At 58.3% G+C, this 19,403-nt stretch overlaps 2 protein-coding genes across 8 annotated transcripts in view; one reads left to right on the top strand and one right to left on the bottom strand.

Moving 5' to 3' along the window:
• BCAS3 (BCAS3 microtubule associated cell migration factor) overlaps nucleotides 1–5,706 on the top strand; it is a 370,061-nt gene extending 364,355 nt beyond the window's left edge. For 4 of the 7 annotated variants that reach the window (XM_037371381.1, XM_037371410.1, XM_037371390.1 and 1 more), the window contains one exon: nucleotides 4,816–5,706. In XM_037371381.1, the coding sequence (XP_037227278.1) occupies nucleotides 4,816–4,964 (149 nt within the window). In that variant the 3' untranslated portion in view covers nucleotides 4,965–5,706. The remainder of the gene's footprint in view (nucleotides 1–4,815) is intronic. The other 3 variants (XM_037371440.1, XM_037371432.1, XM_037371400.1) reach the window with 1 other exon arrangement.
• LOC119140293 (translation initiation factor IF-2-like) lies at nucleotides 1,111–19,324 on the bottom strand. Its single transcript, XM_037371485.1, has 2 exons — nucleotides 18,811–19,324; nucleotides 1,111–1,815 (listed from the first exon to the last, which is right to left on the bottom strand). Exons 1-2 carry the CDS (start codon nucleotides 19,236–19,238, stop codon nucleotides 1,719–1,721), a joined length of 525 nt encoding a protein of 174 aa, XP_037227382.1. The 5' UTR covers nucleotides 19,239–19,324; the 3' UTR covers nucleotides 1,111–1,718.
• Nucleotides 19,325–19,403: the final 79 nt, after the last annotated feature.

Raw genomic sequence — 19,403 nt, forward strand, 5'->3', positions numbered from 1 at the left:
GGGACAGCACCGCTCCCCCCGACCTGCGGACCTGTCCCCAGAGCAGCTCCTCATCCTCCTCCTCTTCCTCCTCCTGTCTCCACCTTGCCAGCCAGCTGGTGGAGAGCAGTCTGGTTTGGGCAACAGAGCAAGGGATGGGAGCGCCAGGCTGCGGCGTGGTGGGATGGGATATTAGCAGAGGGAACTGTTTTGTGGGAAGTTTTGTTTTCAGTTTCTCTGCAGCAGCCTGCGCCCCGCAGGAAGGCTGCGCCAGTGCCAGCCTGTGGGCACAGACCCCCGGACGTAACGCCGAGCAGAGAGCCGCCAGCACTTGCTGTAGCGCCCCGTAGCTCTCCAGGCACCACCGGTGTTCCCGCAGCCACTGAGCGTGCTGGGTGCTGCAGGGCCGTGCCGGGGGACAGCAGCTCCCCAGCAGGCTGGGGACCCCGGCCGGCTGCTGGCCGTGCCACCTTCACTCCCTGCTCTCGGCAGCTGCTCCTCCCCACGCCGGCAGCCACGAGGATTTTTACTGCTGCTGCCTTCACCGCGGCGGAAAGCACGTGTGCCCTGAAAATCCCGGTTATTCTGGGACCCCGGGTGATGCCAGCGGTGCCCATTACTGTTACCGTCAAAAGCGCAGGCAGGGCTGTTCCCAGCTCCCCTGAAGTGATTTTCTCCTCATGGCTTCAGCAGATGTTCCTGCTCCTTTGCCTTTTTTCCCCGTCATTTTTTTTGTTTTGTTTTTAGGGCAGTCAGGACTTTGCAAGTCGTTTCCTCCAGGGACATGGGCAGGTTTTAGTATTTACGTTTCCAGTATTAGCATTTATTTGTATTTGTGTTTGTTTTTCACGGGCTTTTGAAAGCCTCAGGGAGCCATTTATGGGGCCAAAATAATGCAAGTGCTGGTCTTCTCACAGTATTTCATTTCCTTGATGGTGGAAATGCTACGAGAAGAGCAGGTCTCATGTTATTTTGACCCCATAAATAGCTCCCAGAGGCCCCTTTCTTCCTTCTCCCACCCACTCCCCCCCAAATCAAATATTTAGGTTTCTGCAAAGCTTGACTTCTCAACCCTGGTTATCTTGCTTCAGCAGAAGCAAATTGCAGTTATTACAAAATAGCCAGAGAGTCTATAAGGCCGAATGGGTTTTATATGATGCACAATTTGTTGGCTACTGTACAAGTTCATTAAAGTGTATCATAAGAGGTTGTTTTACTGGTACATTTAAGGAAGTTAATACATCTCGACAGTATATGCATGGGGGAATGCAGATACAATAACCCTCAGACATGCTGGGGCCAAGTCCATTCCTGGCGTAACTCCACCGAAGTAAACGAAATCACTTGCCGGGCAGCCGTGTCCTGCTCTGCCTTGATCCCTTACGGCCGCCGCTGCTCCAGGTTCTCCTGCCGCTCACCCCGTCTTTTGGGGGGGGGATCCCGGGGTTTGCTTCTATTTTGTGTTTTTCAGCCCACGTGTTCCCAGCACAGGGGAACATGGCACGTCTCACCGAGGTCTGGGAAGTATTGCATCTCCTTCCAGCTGCGCCGCAGGGCTCGGCCGCTCCGTCCCAGTGCAGCGCTGCCTGTCCGCAGGGACCTGCCTCTTCTGATACCAGGCAGCCCCACTGCACCATGGTGGCTCCTTCTGCTCTTGTTGGGTCTGTCCAGGCTCCGGGTCTGTCAGAAATCAGCCCGCCCCTCGGTTTTTACCCTGAAACAGGAAGGGTGTCCCTGTGTCATGGAGCTGTTCCTGGTCTTGTCTGAGCTTCCCATGGAGATGGCATTGATGTTCCTGTGCACATGCTTCTGCCATGCCCTGGTCTTCTGCGAGGTCTGGGGGGAAAGAGTAATAGTTTTATATTAAATATATAAATACATATATAAATATATAAAATCATAGTTTGCATAGGAATTCAACTATATTTTTTATTAATGAAACAGCTGGGAAAAAAGTGGAGTACTTTGGGGGAACGTAGGAAAACGTGCTGACTGTGGTGCTAGGGGTCATCCGTGCAGTGCGGGCAGTCCCCGGTGCCCGTGTCATGGCTAATGGCACATCTCTCATGCCCCAGCCGTGTGCGAGAGCCCGGGCGAGGGCAAGAGCCCAATTTCCTGAGCTCAGCGGTGCTCTCTGCTGCAGCGGTCAGGAGTTTTACAATGCTTTCTTAGGTATCAAAATACATGGCTCGTCTGCCTCACCGTGTAATTAGTTCCAGAGCGAGAGAGTTCGCAGTGCGGGGCTGTGTGAGAGCACGGGGACTCACCCGCCCAGGGCAACGCGTGCGTTTCCCACCCGGAGCCCCTGGGAGGGCAGCTGGGCTGCGGGAGCTGCCTGGGTTTATCCCGACCTGCTCCAAGCCCCGAGCGGGCTCCAAGCAGGCTGGGGGGCTGGAAAACTCTCCCTTCAGTTCCTCTTGGGCCTTTGCATCACTTTTCCCCTCTCTGTTGTCCCTCCCCGTCGCTAACTGAAGGGGGTTGCGCGCCCGACGGCAGCAAGGGGAGCTCGGGGCAGCTGCGCCCGGACGGTTGGCAGGGCAGGAGCGGCGGTGCCAATGGCACGGGCAGGATGGGACCCCAGCCTCCCCAGCCAGGCTCTGCACCCACTGCTCTGCCTCCCCGACGGTCTGTCCGTGCTTTTTTCCCTGGCTGGCATCAGTCTCTGCAGTGCCACCCCCTGGCAGTCCCCCGCAGAGGTGACAAGTGCCGCTGGCTGCAGAAATCCCATAGCCCCCCCCAGAAAGCCACCCTGTGAGCCCGAATTCCCCCACATCCCATCCCACCAGGGTATGCGGTCCTGTAGAAGTCACCGAAGGACAGGCAGGAGCTCAGCCCCACAGAAGCCGGCGGGGCTGTGGGGAAACAAACGCTCCCTCGCTTTTTCCCTTCTTTTGCCGTGGTTACTGGAACATATTTGCCTGAAAGTCAATTCTAGGTTAAAAAGAGGGAGCGAAGTAGCCCCACGAGGAGTGCAGCAGCGTTTGGGGGAGCCCAGCCTGCCCAGCACCCCGCAGCTCTGACGTGGGACGCTTAACCAAAGCCAGCTGTGTGCCGAGGGAGATAAAAGCCCCAAATCAGACAGGATAAGCACAGTATTAGTGTGGGATACGCCACTCATTTCTGATTTAAATTACTGTTTTTACTTCCTGAACTCATGGGAGAGTAAGGATGTGAGGAAAATGAAGAGGTTTAGACATGGACATTCCTTCACCAAATACTGGCAAGAAACCGTGATTAATACAGCTGAAGTCATTATCATCACTGCTTGTAGGGTGACTGGTTTCCTGCTGATTTGTTTTTCATGTATCCTGGGCAGATTATCTCCATTGCAAGTTACCTCCGTGCCAAAGGATTAAATCCCCTCACCCTGGTTTGCTAGGTGTGCGCTCGCCTGGCTGCGTCCCTGCGGTGCCCAGGCAGCAGACGGGAGCTGTGCGGCGTGCAAGGATGCTGGGGCAGGATGCTTTTTGTTATACCGAGGAACCGACTTTCTGCTTTTGGTGCACAGATAGGTCCTTATCAGGGAGTCCTGTTGCAGCAAAAGGACTGTCGTGGTGTTTGCAAAAGGTTAAATATCCCTGCGTGAGACAGAGGTGTGCAGACGGCCAAGGTGCAGTAATGCTGAGCAGAGAGCAAAGCAGGCAGCGCTCCTCCATCTCCTGCGTCTGCATCTTCTTTCCACCCTCATCCAAGCAAAACTTGTGCTGCAGGGACAGGCAAAGCTGCTGCCTCCTCTTCGGGTTTGCCCCCCCGCCCCCATGCCTTACATGCACGCCACTGCGGCACGCAGCAGACCGGAGGGATTTTTCTCTTCCCCCTTCAGCAGCAGAGGAGTTTGCCCAAAGCTTCTGTCCCCATCCCGTCCCCTCCAGCACAGGCTGCGCAGCGGCAGCCAACGGAAGTCGCACTCGGGGCCGCGTGTTGCAACTCGCCAGAACATTTCTTGTAGCCTGTCACCGCGTGTCTGGGAGAGGATTCTTGTCATGTACGTGGGGCTCTGCCTAATCTCACCGCTGCATGCCACCGCTGAGTGCCGGCCGGGGTGATGCTGCCCAGCAGCACTGCTGCACGCTGCCACTGAGTCAACTGTTGGGTTCAAGTGGCTCACAGAGAGGCCACGGTTAGGAATGATGCTCCGCATGCACAAAAATCCTCGTGTTTCAAGATTAGGGAGCAATAAAGGCTTTGGGAGGTCAGCAAGGGGAGATGTCTGGGGGTGTGTGACCAGGAGAGGGAGAGCCATAGTCAGGCCTGTGTTCTTTTTTGCTTTGAGGCACAGCTCAGGCATGTAGGAAAGGGGATATTTTCTCTTTAGCTTGAAAAAGCAGAGTTATTTGTGTCCATTTGTGCAGGATAAAGGGTTGTGGAAAGTCCCTGATGTTCCCAAGGTGGAGAATCGCAGTGGTTGTGCACTGCTGGTACACACCACTGGGAACCGGTGGTGCTGCCACTCCCCCTTCCCTGCCATCTCAGCAGCCTTGCTGCAGAGGGAAGATGTTCCATCACCTGCCACCGTACCCTCTGCACCCTGCTCAGTTCAGCCGTGGGTATCCCCACTATTGAGTCCTGACATGTCACGAGTCAGCGGCAAGGGGCTGCTCTGCCAGGCAGCATGCGGCGTCTCCGTCCGGCTCCACTAGGAGCCCGGCAGAGGAGTAGAACCAGGAGCTGGGATGCCTCTGGAGTGATTCGTCATATCACCCCAGAAAAGGTGGACGAGGAGCAAACGTTAGAGCAATAATACAATAAACAGATTTGTCAATAAAGCGGCCGTCTGGTGGCACTCGGGGTTTCTCTGAAGCGCTAACCAGGACCTGCTCTCTCTTCCCATTGCAGAGCTTCAGCGAGAGGGAAGCATAGAGACGCTCAGTAACAGCTCTGGTTCCACCAGCGGCAGTATCCCACGCAACTTCGATGGCTACAGATCACCCCTCCCGACTAATGAAAACCAGCCCCTCAGCCTTTTCCCCACGGGATTCCCTTAAATTAGCCGAACATCCAAGGAGAGATCCAGACAGGGTAACGAGCCGCCTCTCCGCCTAAACAATCCCAATGTGTCTGTCACCTGCCAGTTCGCCACTGCACTGGATGGTTCTCGTTACCCTGATAAATATTGACGACTCTTAAACCTTCCTGAAACATACTCACAAAATCTTGACTTTGTGTTCCTGTGCAATATGAAGAGACTCTGTCTTCAATCCTGATAGCTATGCGGCTTCTTTTTTCGCTGTGTTCAGGAAGAGGTTGGTTGAGAAGAAATATTTCTAAGCCATTTTTGGTCAAGCACATGGTTTCACAACCATTCTCTGCTTTTTCGTGTTGAGAGATGAAGGAAACCTCCGCAACTCAGAGGAGCTCTCGCCATTTGCAGAAGTGCCGAGCATTAATGAATGAACTGGAGAGAGTGGAAACTGGAAGACTTTCTGTGGACAGGGTTGATAATGTTATTCCTTCCTCATTGCGTCTCTTGCTGCCCTCCTTCCCCACTGATACTCATCAATGCCAGGAGTATTACAAATGGAAATGTTTCTTTTTGTTCTTCAGAAGAATTCTCTCTGTTGCTCCAGTTTTCTTCTAGTCATGTATTTTAGAAACGTACTTAATTGACTAACTGCAGTCACCAATTTCTCATATTTGGTTATAAAAGTTGTTCACTGGAACTCAGATATCTGTCCAGAAATGCATGTGTCATTGAATAAATCTAAGTTAAACAAGAAACTGCTTAAATGGCAATGTTCGTGGAGTGTTACTGGGCTGGCTGTGGGCTTTGTATATCTTCCTGGACCAGACTATGTGCATATTTACTAACTCGAAGGCTTTAATTAAAGCCATCGGTGGATGTTATGCAGCCAATCTAGCTGGGTTTTGCCTCCCTGCTTTCTTGTCCCTGTGTGCAAGGACAGGCTTTTTAAAAACGAGACTTGGGTGGTGTGCCTTGCACCCCCTTAGCCCCCCTGAAAATCAACACCCATCTCTGTTTGTGTGTCTGACTCCAGCTCCTCGCGCTGCTCGGGGTCCTGCTTCTCCATCCCACAGGCTGCGGTGGGACGAGGACCAGGCGTGCTGGACGCAGAAGCACCCACCCCCATCTGTTGCGTTACAGGATCACATATAAGAGGTTTGGCAGAGCCCGTATGGCTGCCTGAACCTGTATACCCTGCTGAACGCACACAGGCAAACCTAGCGCCGCATAACTCTGCTGATAAAACAGCCATGGGCTCACACATAGTAACCACATGAATTCCTACATCTCAGCCAACTTGTGTCGAGAAGCAGAGAGTGAGATGGGACTGTCAGCTTATGAAATTTCCTTCCCACTACTTGTTTTTAATAGAAGCCGTTTGAGTCATGGCAATGAGAGGAAACTATCTAAACCCACAAATCTTTTCACACTCTCAGAGCTTAAACCAGCCACGCTGAGTGATGCAGAGCCGACCACCCTCTTCCTACTCCATCCCCAAACACCAAATACCAAATTCAGTCTTGGGCTTGATTTTTTTGTTGTTGTTCTTAACTGTAATGCAGCAACTCAGATCTCAGAAGCTTTTTTTTTTTTTCCCCTCTCTCTTCAGGCTTGGAAACCACTAATAAAAACTGAGAGTCTGCAGCAGTAATTTCAGTTTCTTGCTTGGTTTTCAGTCAGTCCTTTCTCAAGAAAAAAAAAAAAAAAAACCTTCCTTGGGATGAAATCAGAGGAGAGTTCGCCCGTAAGTAAGTACTCACAGCTCCGGCCCGCTGGCTGTATCTGCCGTAATGCTGTGTTTCTTTTATGTCTGTAAAATAATGGCTTGAAGTAAGGGGCTGAGGGTAGGGCTGGCACTGCAGACAAATGGGACCACAGGGTCAAGTCAGTCCACACCAGTCAGGATTTTTTAACACAGTTCAAGCCAAGGTCAGCTCCAAAAGTTCAAACAAAATCCAGATTAACACATACAGAAGGGATTGTGTTGTCACCGTGATGCTTGTTTCCTTTCATGCTTTCCAAGGAGCAGCCGTAAGGGACAAAGTTCTTGCAAAGGAAGGAAGAGGGCTCTTCTCCCTGCTGCCCCGGACAGCTTGCTTGCTGGTTCGTACTGAACACACAAAGTAGGATAGCACATAACGCAGAGTGGTGTCACTGGAAATGTATTTGTTGTTGGCAGGCATTAAATCACTTTTTATAAGTGCTGCAATATGGCCATGTGGAAATTCCCAGTCTGCAAGAAGCTCCTTTGAATCAGGATGTTTTGTTTAAAGGAGGGGGGGGGGGGGAACCCTACAAACTGGGGCTGTACCAAAATATTTTCAGTCTGGTTCATTGAAAAGAATGTCCTAAATTCCCCACTGTTGATAGCCCCGTAGCCAAACTGTTAAAAAAACCTAGAGCTTAAAAAAAGGGAAAGAAAAAAAAAAAAAAAAAAAACAAGCACTGCTATGAGGTGGCTAATTTAACTTTAATTTGATACTTTCACAGATGACCCAGCAGAATAACCACTGAGTTCCAGCTCTTCAATGAGCCAGTGAAAACTGAGTGTGTTGCAATGATAACTCCATAGGGTCTGACACAAGGATGACTCTATAAGGTCTGATACAACCATAACTATAGGATCTGATACAGTAACTCTGTAGGGTCTGATACAACAATAACTCTGTAGGGTCTGATTCAGCACGTCCGTGCACGCCTGCTCCCACCGATGGCCCCTTCCTTTAGTGCACATACAGAAGCCCCCCATTTCAAGGGGGTGCCACATGCTTTCCTGCAGCAGCACCTTCCCTCCACCTTACCCTCGGCCGCAATCCTCTTGTCAGGCACCAGGAGAGAATATTGCTGCTCCTTGATAATGTCTAGAAGCTGCTCCTAAGGGAGGTTTGCCCCTGGCTTTAATGCAGCCAGGTTTTCAGTCTAGGGACCTGATCCAAACCCCACTTAAAGCAGAAGTAGCCGGAGGCTCGTAGTCTTCACAGGACTTCAGACAAGTGTGTCCCGTCATGGTGGAAATTATCCAGGTGAGTTTCTGAAATGCCAGTTTTTCAAATGCAGCAGCTGGCGGGCAGTCACAGGCAGCCCAGCAAGAATGTTGTGCCATGATATAAACCACTGGCTCCAAAAGAGCCCAAAAGACATGCCGGACTCACAGGTTTTTAAACTGTTTCCAGTAGTAGTAAGCAGCGGCCTCCTGCTGAGTTCAAAAGGCAAAACGTCTCATTTAAAGCAGGGCGGACTGTATATCACCCTGCGCATAAAGTGGAGCTCTTCTATTAAAAGTTGAGTTCAGATTTCATGAATTAACATGAAATATTGCTTTCTTATCCTACCCTGGTTTCTGTAATACACACATGTAGTGGGCTTAAATCATGGGAGGGGAGTATTTTGCTGGTTGCAAAGTGGAAAGCCAAAGGCTCTCCAAATGCAACAGCTGGAAGGTCAAATGCAGTCGGCTGTCGGTACCAGGGGGTCCGTGGGGCACGTGGGGCTCCAGCTTCGTTGGCTTTGCTCGCGGAGCTCAGCCCTGCTGGAGCGTGGTGCTCTGCCCCAGCAGTGCCAATCCAGCCCATCCTGCTAGCCGTGCCCCCGTGGGCGCAGCTTCTGGTGGTCCTGCCCCCAGCCCCTCAGCCAGCCCCAGAGCAAAGTTTTCTGGTGATGAAGCTGGGAGAAGGCAGGCCAGCGAGGGGAACCGATCAAGGGCAAAATACCGCCGAGATCTCTGTCCTCCTGCCCTGTCAAAGAGCCCCGAGAAGACTTTTGCTGCAAAGTGCAGCTGTGAAATCCCCAGACCTGCTCCCCCTCCTCTCTGCACCTCCAAGCATGGGGGCAAACACAGGGTGCTTTCACCCAGGCTTCTTTAGTAACTTTCGGAGAATCCAAACTGCATCTGCGCCACGTCCCTGCATTTATTTTCTCGCTTCTCTGCTCTGGCTTGTTTCTGTGCAGGGTAGGAAAGTTTGCGCCATTTCCTGTTGTCTTTCCCTTATGCTCCTGAGATATTGTAAAAATGTTCGGTATCCTCCAGTAGGTTGTAATCACTTCACCCTAATGTTTCACAGCTGCTAAGTGTAACTTTAAACCCAACCATCTGAGTGCTTACAATTAGCGAGTCAATGGAGCCGAGATCAGCTCTTTGTGATTGCAAAAAGAGAAAATAAAACTTTTTTATTTTCCAAGATTTAATAGGGTAAAATGGGAACAAAAGTTGTGGAGATGAGGGGGTTTTTAATGCAATAAATGATTAGTGGCTTATGTGCTAGGAGAAAATAATTGAATCCACTGCTTGGCCTGCTTCACAGATGGAAAAGGCACCAGGACAAGCACGTGTCAGCAGTGGCAGCGCCTCTGTCCTGGGAACTGCAGGAACCCGCTGTCAGACCCGCCGCTCTCGTTTGTCGGAGCGCACCGGTGAGAGCAGAACCAGCAGGGCTCCAGGGGCTTCAGGTGCCACATTGCCGCAGCCCTGACGGCGCTGGGAGCGAGGCCAGGGAAAACCATCGGCTGGGCCAAAACGCACACGGCTGGTGAGGCGGCTGTGGGGCAAAGGCAGCCGCTGAAAGCTGGGCTGATGGCTACGGAGAGGGGCTGCCTGGCTCCCTGCGCAGAGATGGTGGCCACGGCCCCACGCAGCTTCGTAGCCAAAGCCAAAGCGAGGGGCAAAGCAGCAAGCACGCATGCCGGGACATGGGACATCACGCCATCATAAGATGGGGACATCAGCAGGGACCCCTGATCGGCAGGGACCTGTTGATGGCCCCATTTTATGCAAAGCTGTTTGTAAACACGTTCTGAGCCTTTCATAAAACAGCACAGGGGCCGCTTAATCTCATGCTGTTCCTTAACTTTACTTGATACAAGCGTAAACTGAGCCTCGTATTGAAGAGTCTTCCCAGCACACCAGGGTGGAACCTCCTTTGGCTGACGGTACGGGGTTTGCTCCCGCTCCAGCATGTGTTGGGAGCAGGTTTCAATTATACCCGAAAGTGCCTTTACCCTGGTGAAAGCAAAGGGCAGGTCGCAGCAGGGGTAACAAGTCCCCAGCTCCAGAGCTGGAGCATGGACGCAGCAGAGTTGCTGCCTCCCACGTCCTGTGCAGTGCCTGGCTGCACCCTCGTCCCAGCGCTGTCTGCAGGTGGGGACAGCGTTTGAGCTGACTTTTCCCACCGCAGGACAGGGCCTGGGGGACATGCTGTGTGTCCCCTCCGCCTGCAGACACGCAGCCGGTCCTGGCTCTGCCTGAGCATTGGTACTGCCCCATCCAATGCCAGCCTGTCACGGACTGGGCTCGGATGTAGTTAGAAGCTGTGTGTCCCGTTAGCGTGTTCCCAGGCTGAATTTTTGCCTTTCTTGGGAATTTCTGCTGCAGGAAATTAGGGGAAAATACTGATGGCCCCAGGCAGATTGTGGGCAGGTGACAGGCATGGGTGTTATCTGAGCAAGCCAAGGTAAGGTGCCTGTGCATGGCCTGTGTGTGCTGTTGCACTGGGGCCATTCCTGCAGCAGCGGAGCTGCCTGCCCCACGCCGTGCCAGGGACAGCCCTGCACCTGTGGCCAAGGCCCCGTGAGCCAGGTCGTGCAGGGTGCCCAGCTATTGCTGGGAACTACTGATGCTCAGCAGTTCTTCGCATGCGCTCAGCACCTTGCAGGATCTGGCTGTCTCAAAGGTGGTGGCTCCATCCTCCATGAGCTCATCTCCCAGCCACTCTGGCTGGGGCAACTGCAGGAGGGTGACCACTGGCCTCGCTTGGGTGGTCACTGCAGCGGGCAGGGTCGGGGGCTTGCAGCCTCCCCGCCTCCTTCCCTCCATCCCGTCAGGTTTTATCGTGTCCCTGGGGATGGGCACAATGCAGAAGGGATGCTGCTTCCTGAGAGCCCTCCCTCTGTGGGAAGCACTCCTGCCACCTGACCATAAATACTAATTAATAGCAAAGCCCTGGTCTAGATCAAGGAGGAGGCTCTGAATTTTCTTGTGAACTTCACTGTCTGAAAGGTATCTTAAATATTCTCTAGCACTCAGGCTATCAGTAGGTCAATTATACAGTGAGCAGTCATACGAAGTTAATTTCTAATTTAATACAATGTTAAAAGGTTGTCAGGTTAAAATCTAATCTATAAACAAGACACGGAACGTCTCTTTAAAACAAGTGTCATGAACCAGTCCTGGCTCAAACCACAGGCTGCTGCTTCTTTTATAGGATGTAATTACTTCCCAGTGAGTATTTACAATATTATTATAGGATGGTAATAAAAGGCCAGTGCTGGCCGTGCCCGCGCAGCAGCTCTGTGCCAGCTGGGCGCTAATCCTGCTCCCCCTGGCCCCTCTGCCTCCGGCCCCTTCTCCGCGGAGGTAAGAAGTGCCGGCTCGTGGGGCTCTGCTCCTGCTCCATACCGTGGGAAGCAGGATGGGGGAAGAACCAGTTGTGTTTTCGCTTAAATACACCTCGGGGTCAGGGTGACGGGGACCCCCCGATGTGTTTTGGAGGGACCACAAGGAGGAGGGCTCACCAGCACTGCAGCATTTCACCAGCCCCTGCGATGTGCCGTACCTGCCGGTCCTGGCTGGAAATGATGGGCGAGTGTGTTCATTTTTCAACAACCTGGGGAAAGGACTTTGGCAGGGTTTCACCGCGGGCTGAAGGTTACAAGCCACATTCAGACCAGCGGCTTCATTGAAGCAGAAAACCAGAGGCAGCACCTGCAGCTGGGGTGAAGAGCTGACCCTGTGCCCTGCCCCATCCCCCCACCTCACACCCTCTCCCCCGACTCCCTCCGTGGGCAGGACACGGGCAGGGAGGACCGGGCACATCCCACTGCCTTTCCTCCCAACCAAGGGATGCCCACACTGCAGCCACCTCTTGAGGTACGTTGAATTTTTCTCCTTTTGCTGTTGGAAGGGGAAAGTCTAACTGTCATATGGGAGCAATGGCATCGTCCCACCCGGGCAGCCAGCCGGACCACAAGACTCCTGCACCTGGTAGTCCATGGTGGCTATGGGAGCCGGGCACAATCAGGATTGCCCTTGCCAGGCTCAGCTGAAAATCACCGCGTGTCACCCCGCTGTAGGTTGTGTGATTGGCTTTGAAATCACGTGGGTTTATTTTCCAGGAGGAATCTCAGTGGCTCCAAAGCTTTGGATCAGATGTGGCCATGCCTGAGCTCTTCTGTACGCCCATGAAGCCCTGCAAGGTGGGTTTTTGTAAAGAAGAGGAAGATTTTGATAGGAGTGGGTGACGCCCACAGCAAGGGCTGTGGGGACACATGGGGTGATCTAATACCAGAGCTGAAATGGAGGGAGGTGGCGATGTGCTGGTCTGAGCCGGCCTGCAGAGCTGCAAGGGATGCGTGGGCTCATTGCAGTGGCCCCTCCGCTGGCCAGGACTCCTTCCCTTCCCTTCCCTGAGTTTTCTGGTAAATTCTGCTGCTCTTTGTAATTGAGAAAAGCTGCTGCTGCACATCTGCGCAGGCACTGTCCGCTCGGAGCTGGCTGCCAGGGTTGTTAGTGCTCGCCATGGCGGGGCTTTGATGTGCGCGTGATTCACAGGCTGGGCCGGGGCCGCCCCACAGATGCTGCCCCTGGGTGCTGCGGGACCGCACGCCAGGTGGGACAGCACCCACCGCATCCGTGCCAACAGCGGCCCCCGCTCCCAGTGCCCCGTGTCTCCTCGCCAGGGCTCGGGAGGTGACCCTTGCTGCTCCCCTCTGCAGAGGACGGTACCCGGGGGCACGGGGGGCGGGGGGCTCAGGTGCTCCCCATCACCCCCTAGCGCACGAGGGGCAGAGGGCTGGGGGTGCCTCCGCGCCGGCCACCACGGCACAGCCCCACCTTGGCAGCACGACGCGAGCGGTGGGAGCAGCAGAGCCCTGGGCTGGGGGCTGGCGGAGCCGCACACCAGGGCTTTGCTCTGCGGGCACGGGGCGGCACGGGGAGCGCAATCTGTGGCCTTAATCCCGCCGTGTCCTGCGCGCTCTCAAATCCCCTTCACTTCAATGAGCGCTTGTAGTGTCAGGCCTGCGCCAGGCGAGACAGCACGCGGGGACGGCAGGGAGGATTTGCTCAAGAGGCACTGTTTTTAAGGTGAGATTTGAAGGATGGAAGACAGATGGCAACTGGAGAGGACAAACGGATCAAGTGAAGGGTTTGTTTTCAGCATGGAGGGGAAAACACAGGAGGGAATTGCTGCTGGCTACAAAATGGGGGCTATTAATACCTGCAGCGTCTCGAGCTCCGCACTTAGCCTGGCAAGCCAGGACCCTCACGGGGCACCCACGGCGGGGGCAGGCATCGGCCCCTTTGCGGTGCAGGAGTGTGTTTTTTCTGCTGAGATGAATTGATCCCAGCGCAGTGCTGAGTGTACCCAGACAAAGCCGGGAGCGGGGTTATTAGCCAGCCGGCGGCCCTGCCATTGTCCCCACTATCTTTTCTTCCCTTTCAGCCTCCCTCCCCGTGGCCCAGGTCTCAAAGACCATGTGTCAAGAGATTAGTGACCTGCACGAAGGGCAATTGCTTGCTTTGTGCTGGCAGCCCGGCGTCGGGGCTGTTATTTACTTGTTATTTGGTGCTGCTTCCCTTGAGGTATCCATGGAAAACAGGCTGGAGAGCAATCTGCTGGGCTGCAGAGCACACAAGGGCCAGGGGCTGGGAGAGGAGGCACTTCAGGGTGCACTCTGCGTGCCCAGACCGAGACCCCCGAATCCCCTGGGGCAGCCAGTGCAAGAGCCCAGCACCTCCAGAGAAGCCAGGGAAAAGCTGGGCAGTGGGAAAATGAAAGGCAGCACAGAGGTGCCCAGGCACCTCAGCGGGCACGGTGCTGGAGCCAGGACCATGATGGGGCCTTGCCATACAGTGGATTGGGTTTGCAGACTTGTTTTAAAAATTAAAAGATGGGAAGAGTCAGTCCTGTCTGTAGAGCCCCACTCCACCTTTCCGTGCCTCTGACAGATTGCGGCTCAGAGTGCTGGGGTTTTGAGAAAAGGTGAATAAAAATTATGAGGATTGGTCATTTGGGTATACATCAAATTTGTTCATGATGAAACACCCACAAAACAGACAGGTGCAATAAGGCGGCGTTTTTCCTGCCGATGGCCAGCTCATGCTTTATTCTGGCTCGTTTATTTTCTCAGCAGCGAAACCCACTCTCCAGTAAACACCAGACAGTGATTTTCTGCAATCCTAAAAGTCAAACCTAGACCAAAACCACAACTCACGTGATGTGGCAACAGCGGCGTCAGATCCTGCTTTAGATGTGATTTCAAACCCATTCCCAGTTCGGTCTGAAGCAGCCAGGCCGGGGTGGGAGCCCCCGCCAGCCTGCGCACCCAGGGGCATTTCACTCGCCCCTCCTTCGGCGCTAGGACTCCTGTCCAGCACCCCAAACCGAGAGAAGGGGGGTGCTGGCAGCGCAGGGCCCCTGCCCTGTGGAAGGGATGGAGCCAGCTGGGCTGGGTGACCCCCATGGGGCTGGGGGCTGCCCTGCGCCTTCGCCCTTCCAGGGCCAACCGGGGGGGGACTGCACCCCCCGTTTAAAAATCAAAGGAAGGAGGGAGAGAACCCGGGGGGCAGGACACAGCCTGCGACATCCCCTGCCCCACGGGTTTTGCTGCACGAGCGGGGTCCCATTGCCCAGAGGGGGGATTGCTGGGGGCCCGCGGAGGTTGCGCCGGATGCGGACCCCCCCATGGTTTCCCCTCCGCTCCTGCCGCTGTTCCTCTCGCTTGCACGGAGCCTGCGGGGCAGCCCCGAACCGCATCTCCATCCTGCCGAGAGGGTGGGCGGGGGCCCCGCAGCGTTATTCCCTCCTGATAACGCCGTCGGCGAAGCTCTTTGGAATCGGTTTGAGGGGCGGCCCGGACGCGAGGGCAGCCCCGGCTTCGCTCGGGAGCCCGGGCGGCAAGCGGGACCCGTTACCGATAAGCGCCGATACGGCCCTCGACGCCGAGGGGGGACGGACACCGACCGCTGGGGTTCCAGCGTGGGGCGGCCCGACGGAGCTGGGGGCTCTGCGCCTCCCTTCCCCGCGGGAGCCGAGCCGCGGTCACGCGTGGCGGGGGTATGGGGGTAGGGGGGGTGGGCTCGCCCCCAGCCCCATCCCATGACGGCGATGAGGAGGCGGTAATGCCATTAGTCCGGGGATTACGGGCCCGCGCCGGGATGTGACACGCTTTCTCAAATGGAAGTTTTTTAAACAGAAGGATTTGCATGATCCCCCCCCCGAGCCCCGTCCCCGTCCCCGCCCGCCCCCCGCGGTGCCCGCTCGGGTTTCAGGCCGCGGCCCCCCCCGCGCTGGCCCGGCCCGGCCGGGGCTCCCGGCGCCTTTTAAGGCAGCGGGCTCGGTGCTCGCGAGGCGCCGCGCCCCGACGTGGGGAGCCGGGGTGCGCGGCCGGGGGGCAGCCCGCCCCACGCAGGGAGGGCCCTCCCCAATTAAAATAATAGTAATAATAATAATTAGAAAAAAATCAATCCAGCGGCGGGGCTGAGTGGGCTCCCGGATCAAAGCGGCGCGGAGGTAACGAGGGCGGGGTGCGGGAGGGGCGCGGAGGTTGCGCCCCCCCCCCAGCGCGGGGTGCGCAGCGGCCACCCGGCCGGGCCGGGGTCAGTCGCCGCCCGCCCTGACAAACAGGCTGGAAAATGTGTTTATAAATTGTTCAAACTCTGGATAAACTTCAGCGGCGTTTGTGTCTGCGTCTCCCCGCCTGTTGTTATTTTCCAGAAATCTGGATTACTGGAAATATTTTCTTTAAAGCTGGAGCGAAATCTAAACAGTCTGAGGGCAGGGGGAGCTCGGGGGGGCGGCCCGGGGGCTGCCGCGCTGGCGGGGCTCCTCGGGTTTCCCTCGCCGGGCCGCGCACGGACGGGGCGCCCGGCTCCGCGGCCGCGTAGCGGGAGGAGGGAGGAGGGCGGACGGCGGCGCCGGGGCCGGTGTCGGCTCGAGCAGCTCTCGGTGCCGGTCGGTAAAAGTGCCTCGGGCGGGCCCCGGTGCCCGGTACAACCTGGGATGTGCCCACACAGCGCGGCCGCACGCCGGCCCCGCCACCGGGCACCGGAGCACCGGGGGGGCGGGGGGTTTCCCGAGGGTAGGGGGATTCCCACCCCGCCGAGGGGTGTGGGGGGAGATGCGGCGCCCCGGGAGGAAGGGAGGCGGAGGAGAGCTGTCCCTGATGCGGGTGGGTGAGAGCAAACGAGGGCAGCTTCATGTTTATTTCCCACTCCGGGCCAAGCGGGGCCGGGGAAGCTGTCGGGGCAGCCGCTCCCCGCCCCCTCCCCGCCTGCCCCACGGCCCAGCGGTGGCGGGGCCGGACCGAAGGGGGAGGCCCCGGGGCTGAGCGGGCCCGCCAGCCGTCGGGCCTCTCCTGTGGGGCGAAGGGCTCCTGCCGGGCCCTTCTGTCTGTCCATCCTCAGGTCCCTCTGTCCAGCTGCTCCCGGGCTAGCAGCGCAGAGCCCAGCCCAACGGCACCGTCCCCCTCCCTCCACGGAGGGCCTTTTCCCACCCCCGGGTGGGTCCCCCCCCAGCTCGGAAAGGTGCGAGCGGCCTTTTCTCCGGCCCCGCCGGGCTGCCCTCCCCAGGCCCCGGGGGTAGTCCCCTTGCCGTGGCATCGGGGCCGGGAAAGGGGCGGCCCGACGGCTCGCCTTTGGCACGGAAAAAATCCCCTCGGCCTGGGAGCCAGAGCGCCCGCGGCCGGTGCGCCCCACGCAGCCCCGTCGGGGGGCAGCGCTGCCCGGGGCGCGGGGCCGCCGCAGCCCGGTGGAGCCGGGAGGAGGGGAAGGCGGAGGCCCGGCTGCTTGTGAGAATTGTTATTTTTCATCAATCACCCGCAATTTGTGTAAGTGCCCCGGACAGGACACCAGCCGTCCTGCTGGCTGGGGTCACGGAGACAGCACAGCGATGGAGAAGAGCAAATTGCATTTGCTCACCAGCTCACAGATCCAAATTACGGCCCTCGCATGGCGCGGGGAAGGGAGCGAAAGGTCCATGTGACATGAGGGAAATATGAAGGACTTTGACAGGTCTTAAACGGCCTGGCGCCAAGGCCTAAGTCTACCGGCTAAAAATAGAAAAGGGATGATGAGTGGAGATGGGCAGAGATGAAAGGGGAAAAGCGAGCAGGGCCGCGCTGCGGAGCGGGTGGTGTGCGGGGGCAGCCTGGACGGGACAGGCCCCCCCAGCCCGGCCGCCACCATCCCAGCCCGGGGACCGCTCGCCAGCACGGCGCTGGGCCCTGGGGGAAACCCTCCCTTGGAAGGGGGCTGTGCGGGGACACCTCTCGTTCCCGACCCCCGGGGCAGGGCTGGCCTCGGTGCCAGGGGCTGCTGGCTCCTCTCTCCCTGCCTGGTGCCCAGTCATGGACGGGGAGGACGGGACGACACCGGGCAACCACAGGCATGAGTCCCCCACACCCGTCGAGCCGGTGGCCGCGGCCGGACCTGCCCCGAGCAGCGGGTGCCCCGGTCCCCGTTAGGCCCCGCCACCGGCCGTCCCATCGGCGGGCGCCGCTACAGAGGCTCGGGGAGACGAGGCTGCTCTGGATCGGTTTTATTCTGCAGGCGAGGGCGGTTGCGACGTTAGAGCGGTGCGGGGGGCGCGGCGCGGGACCCCGGGCCCGGGGCAGGAGGAGAGACGACCTTTACTCGTGGGGGCCCGGCTGCCTCCAGGCCCCAACGGGTCGGTCCCCGCGTCTGCCTTCGGAGCGCCGGGCTAGGGGTCTACGGGAGAGCCGCCCCCGGCGTGGGGCGATGCCGTCCCGGGGGCGGCGCAAGGCTCCGGCTTTGCTTTGCGAGGGGGAATTAAAGAAAGAAAAAAAAATACAAGCAAGCCCCTTTTTTTGCTAAAGCTGCCGTCAGCAGTTTTCCGTGGCGGCAAGGAAGCAAAGTCCAAATCGGGTCTAAATTTCAGTCCCCGCTCCCCGTTCCCCGTTCAATGGTCAGCGGGACCCCCCCGGCCCCGCCGCCCGGGGCAGCCCCGGGGGGGGCCACGCTGTGCCCGCCTCGTCAGGCGCGGTGCGGGGCCGGGCGGCGCAGGCAGAGATGAACCTGCCGCGGGACACGGGCAGGTTCTGGGCGCCTCGGCGGAGCGCCCGGGGCTTGGCTTTGGGATCGGCGGGGCACGGCAGCGCGGGCAAGGATCGCTATCGGCGGGATGAACCGGGGGGGGCGGGGGGGGCTAAAGAGATGTCGGGGTGGGGAGGGGGCACCCAGGAGTCCCCGCGTCCCACCCCGCCCGAGGTGCAGCCACACGCGGCCCCGTGGGCTCCGAACTGCAGCAGCCGCGCCTCGCTGCGCATCCGCGGAGCGAGAGGGCCGGGGGTGTGGGGGGGCAGGCCGGGGGCCAGAGGAGGGGGCCGGCCCTCACCCCCCCGCCCCGTCCCGCCTGGGCGCAGCGGAGGCGGCGGGAGCAGGAGCCTTGGAAGGATGGCAGGGCGCTTTTTGAAGATTTGGGGGTAAATATGAAGTGACAAGAGACGGGTCTTTATTGTGAGGGCTCAGCCGCCTGGCGCCAGGGCCCTCTTCAGCCACCGCGGCCCTCAGTTAATCAGCGCAGATCTCCAAACCGACCTCTCCGCGGGGACACCCACCGCGCCTGCCGCCCCCCCGGGCCCCGGCGCGGCGGGACCGGCCCTAATCCCTCTGCAAACAGCCCCAGAGTGTCCCCCCTCCTCCTTATCTGCCTCACACACACCCCCGCCCGGGTAAACAGCCCCTCCGGCCGGGCACAGCCGCACCGGCCCCCGGCCGCGCACTCGACGCGCCCCGACGGCGCGGTCTGTGCCTCCGCCGTGGGCGCGGGGCTGCGGAAGGGTCCACCACCACCCCCCAAACCTCCGGTCGGGGCGGCTGCCGGCAGGGCGGGGGGCGACGGCAGGGAGCGACTCACCCGCGCTGGAGGTCGCCGCTCGGGGCCTCCCCGCCGCCCGCAGCTCTCCGCCGGGCCGCGCTCCCGGCGGCCGCCCCGGCGGCGGTGCGCGGCGCTGCGCGGTTGTGCGCGGAGCGACGGGCGGGGCGCGCCCCACCTCGATCCGCTCTCCAGGATCTGTCGTAAGACGGCAGCCGCCGAGCTCCCCCGGCCGCTCCCCCCTGCCCCGGCCCGCCGCCCCCGCAACGCCCGGCGGGCCCCTCTGCCGCGCCCCCCCGCCCCCGAGGCTTCGGCCCGGGCTGCCCCGGGCGCCGCTCCCCGCTCCGCCGAGGCGGCTCCGCGCCGGCCCCGCACCGGCGGCGGCCGCTCCCCGGCCGCGGCGCAGCCAGGGCTGACCCGGTATGCGGAAAGGAGCCGGGGGTGGGATTTCGAGCACTTTTCTCTGTCATTGGTTAATATTTTATTCTGTTGACATGTTTTCTTACTGCCGATGCTTCCGACACCTTCTTCTTCCCCCCCACCTCTTTTTTTTTTTTTTTTTTTTTCCTTCTTCCTTTCCTCCCTCCCTCGGCGCCCCCCCCCCCCCACCCGCCCCCCCGCGCCCCGGAGCTTGG

This window comes from Falco rusticolus, chromosome 1 (genome assembly GCF_015220075.1).
Source record: "Falco rusticolus isolate bFalRus1 chromosome 1, bFalRus1.pri, whole genome shotgun sequence".
Taxonomy (NCBI): domain Eukaryota; kingdom Metazoa; phylum Chordata; class Aves; order Falconiformes; family Falconidae; genus Falco; species Falco rusticolus.

Excerpts from the sequence above, each read along its gene's own strand:
- LOC119140293 (XM_037371485.1), bottom strand. The coding sequence starts at position 19,238 with ATGACAGAGAAAAGTGCTCGAAATCCCACCCCCGGCTCCTTTCCGCAT. Across the intron at positions 1,816-18,810 it reads AGCGGCGACCTCCAGCGCGG|ACCTCGCAGAAGACCAGGGC; the intron begins GTGAGTCGCTCC and ends CTTTCCCCCCAG.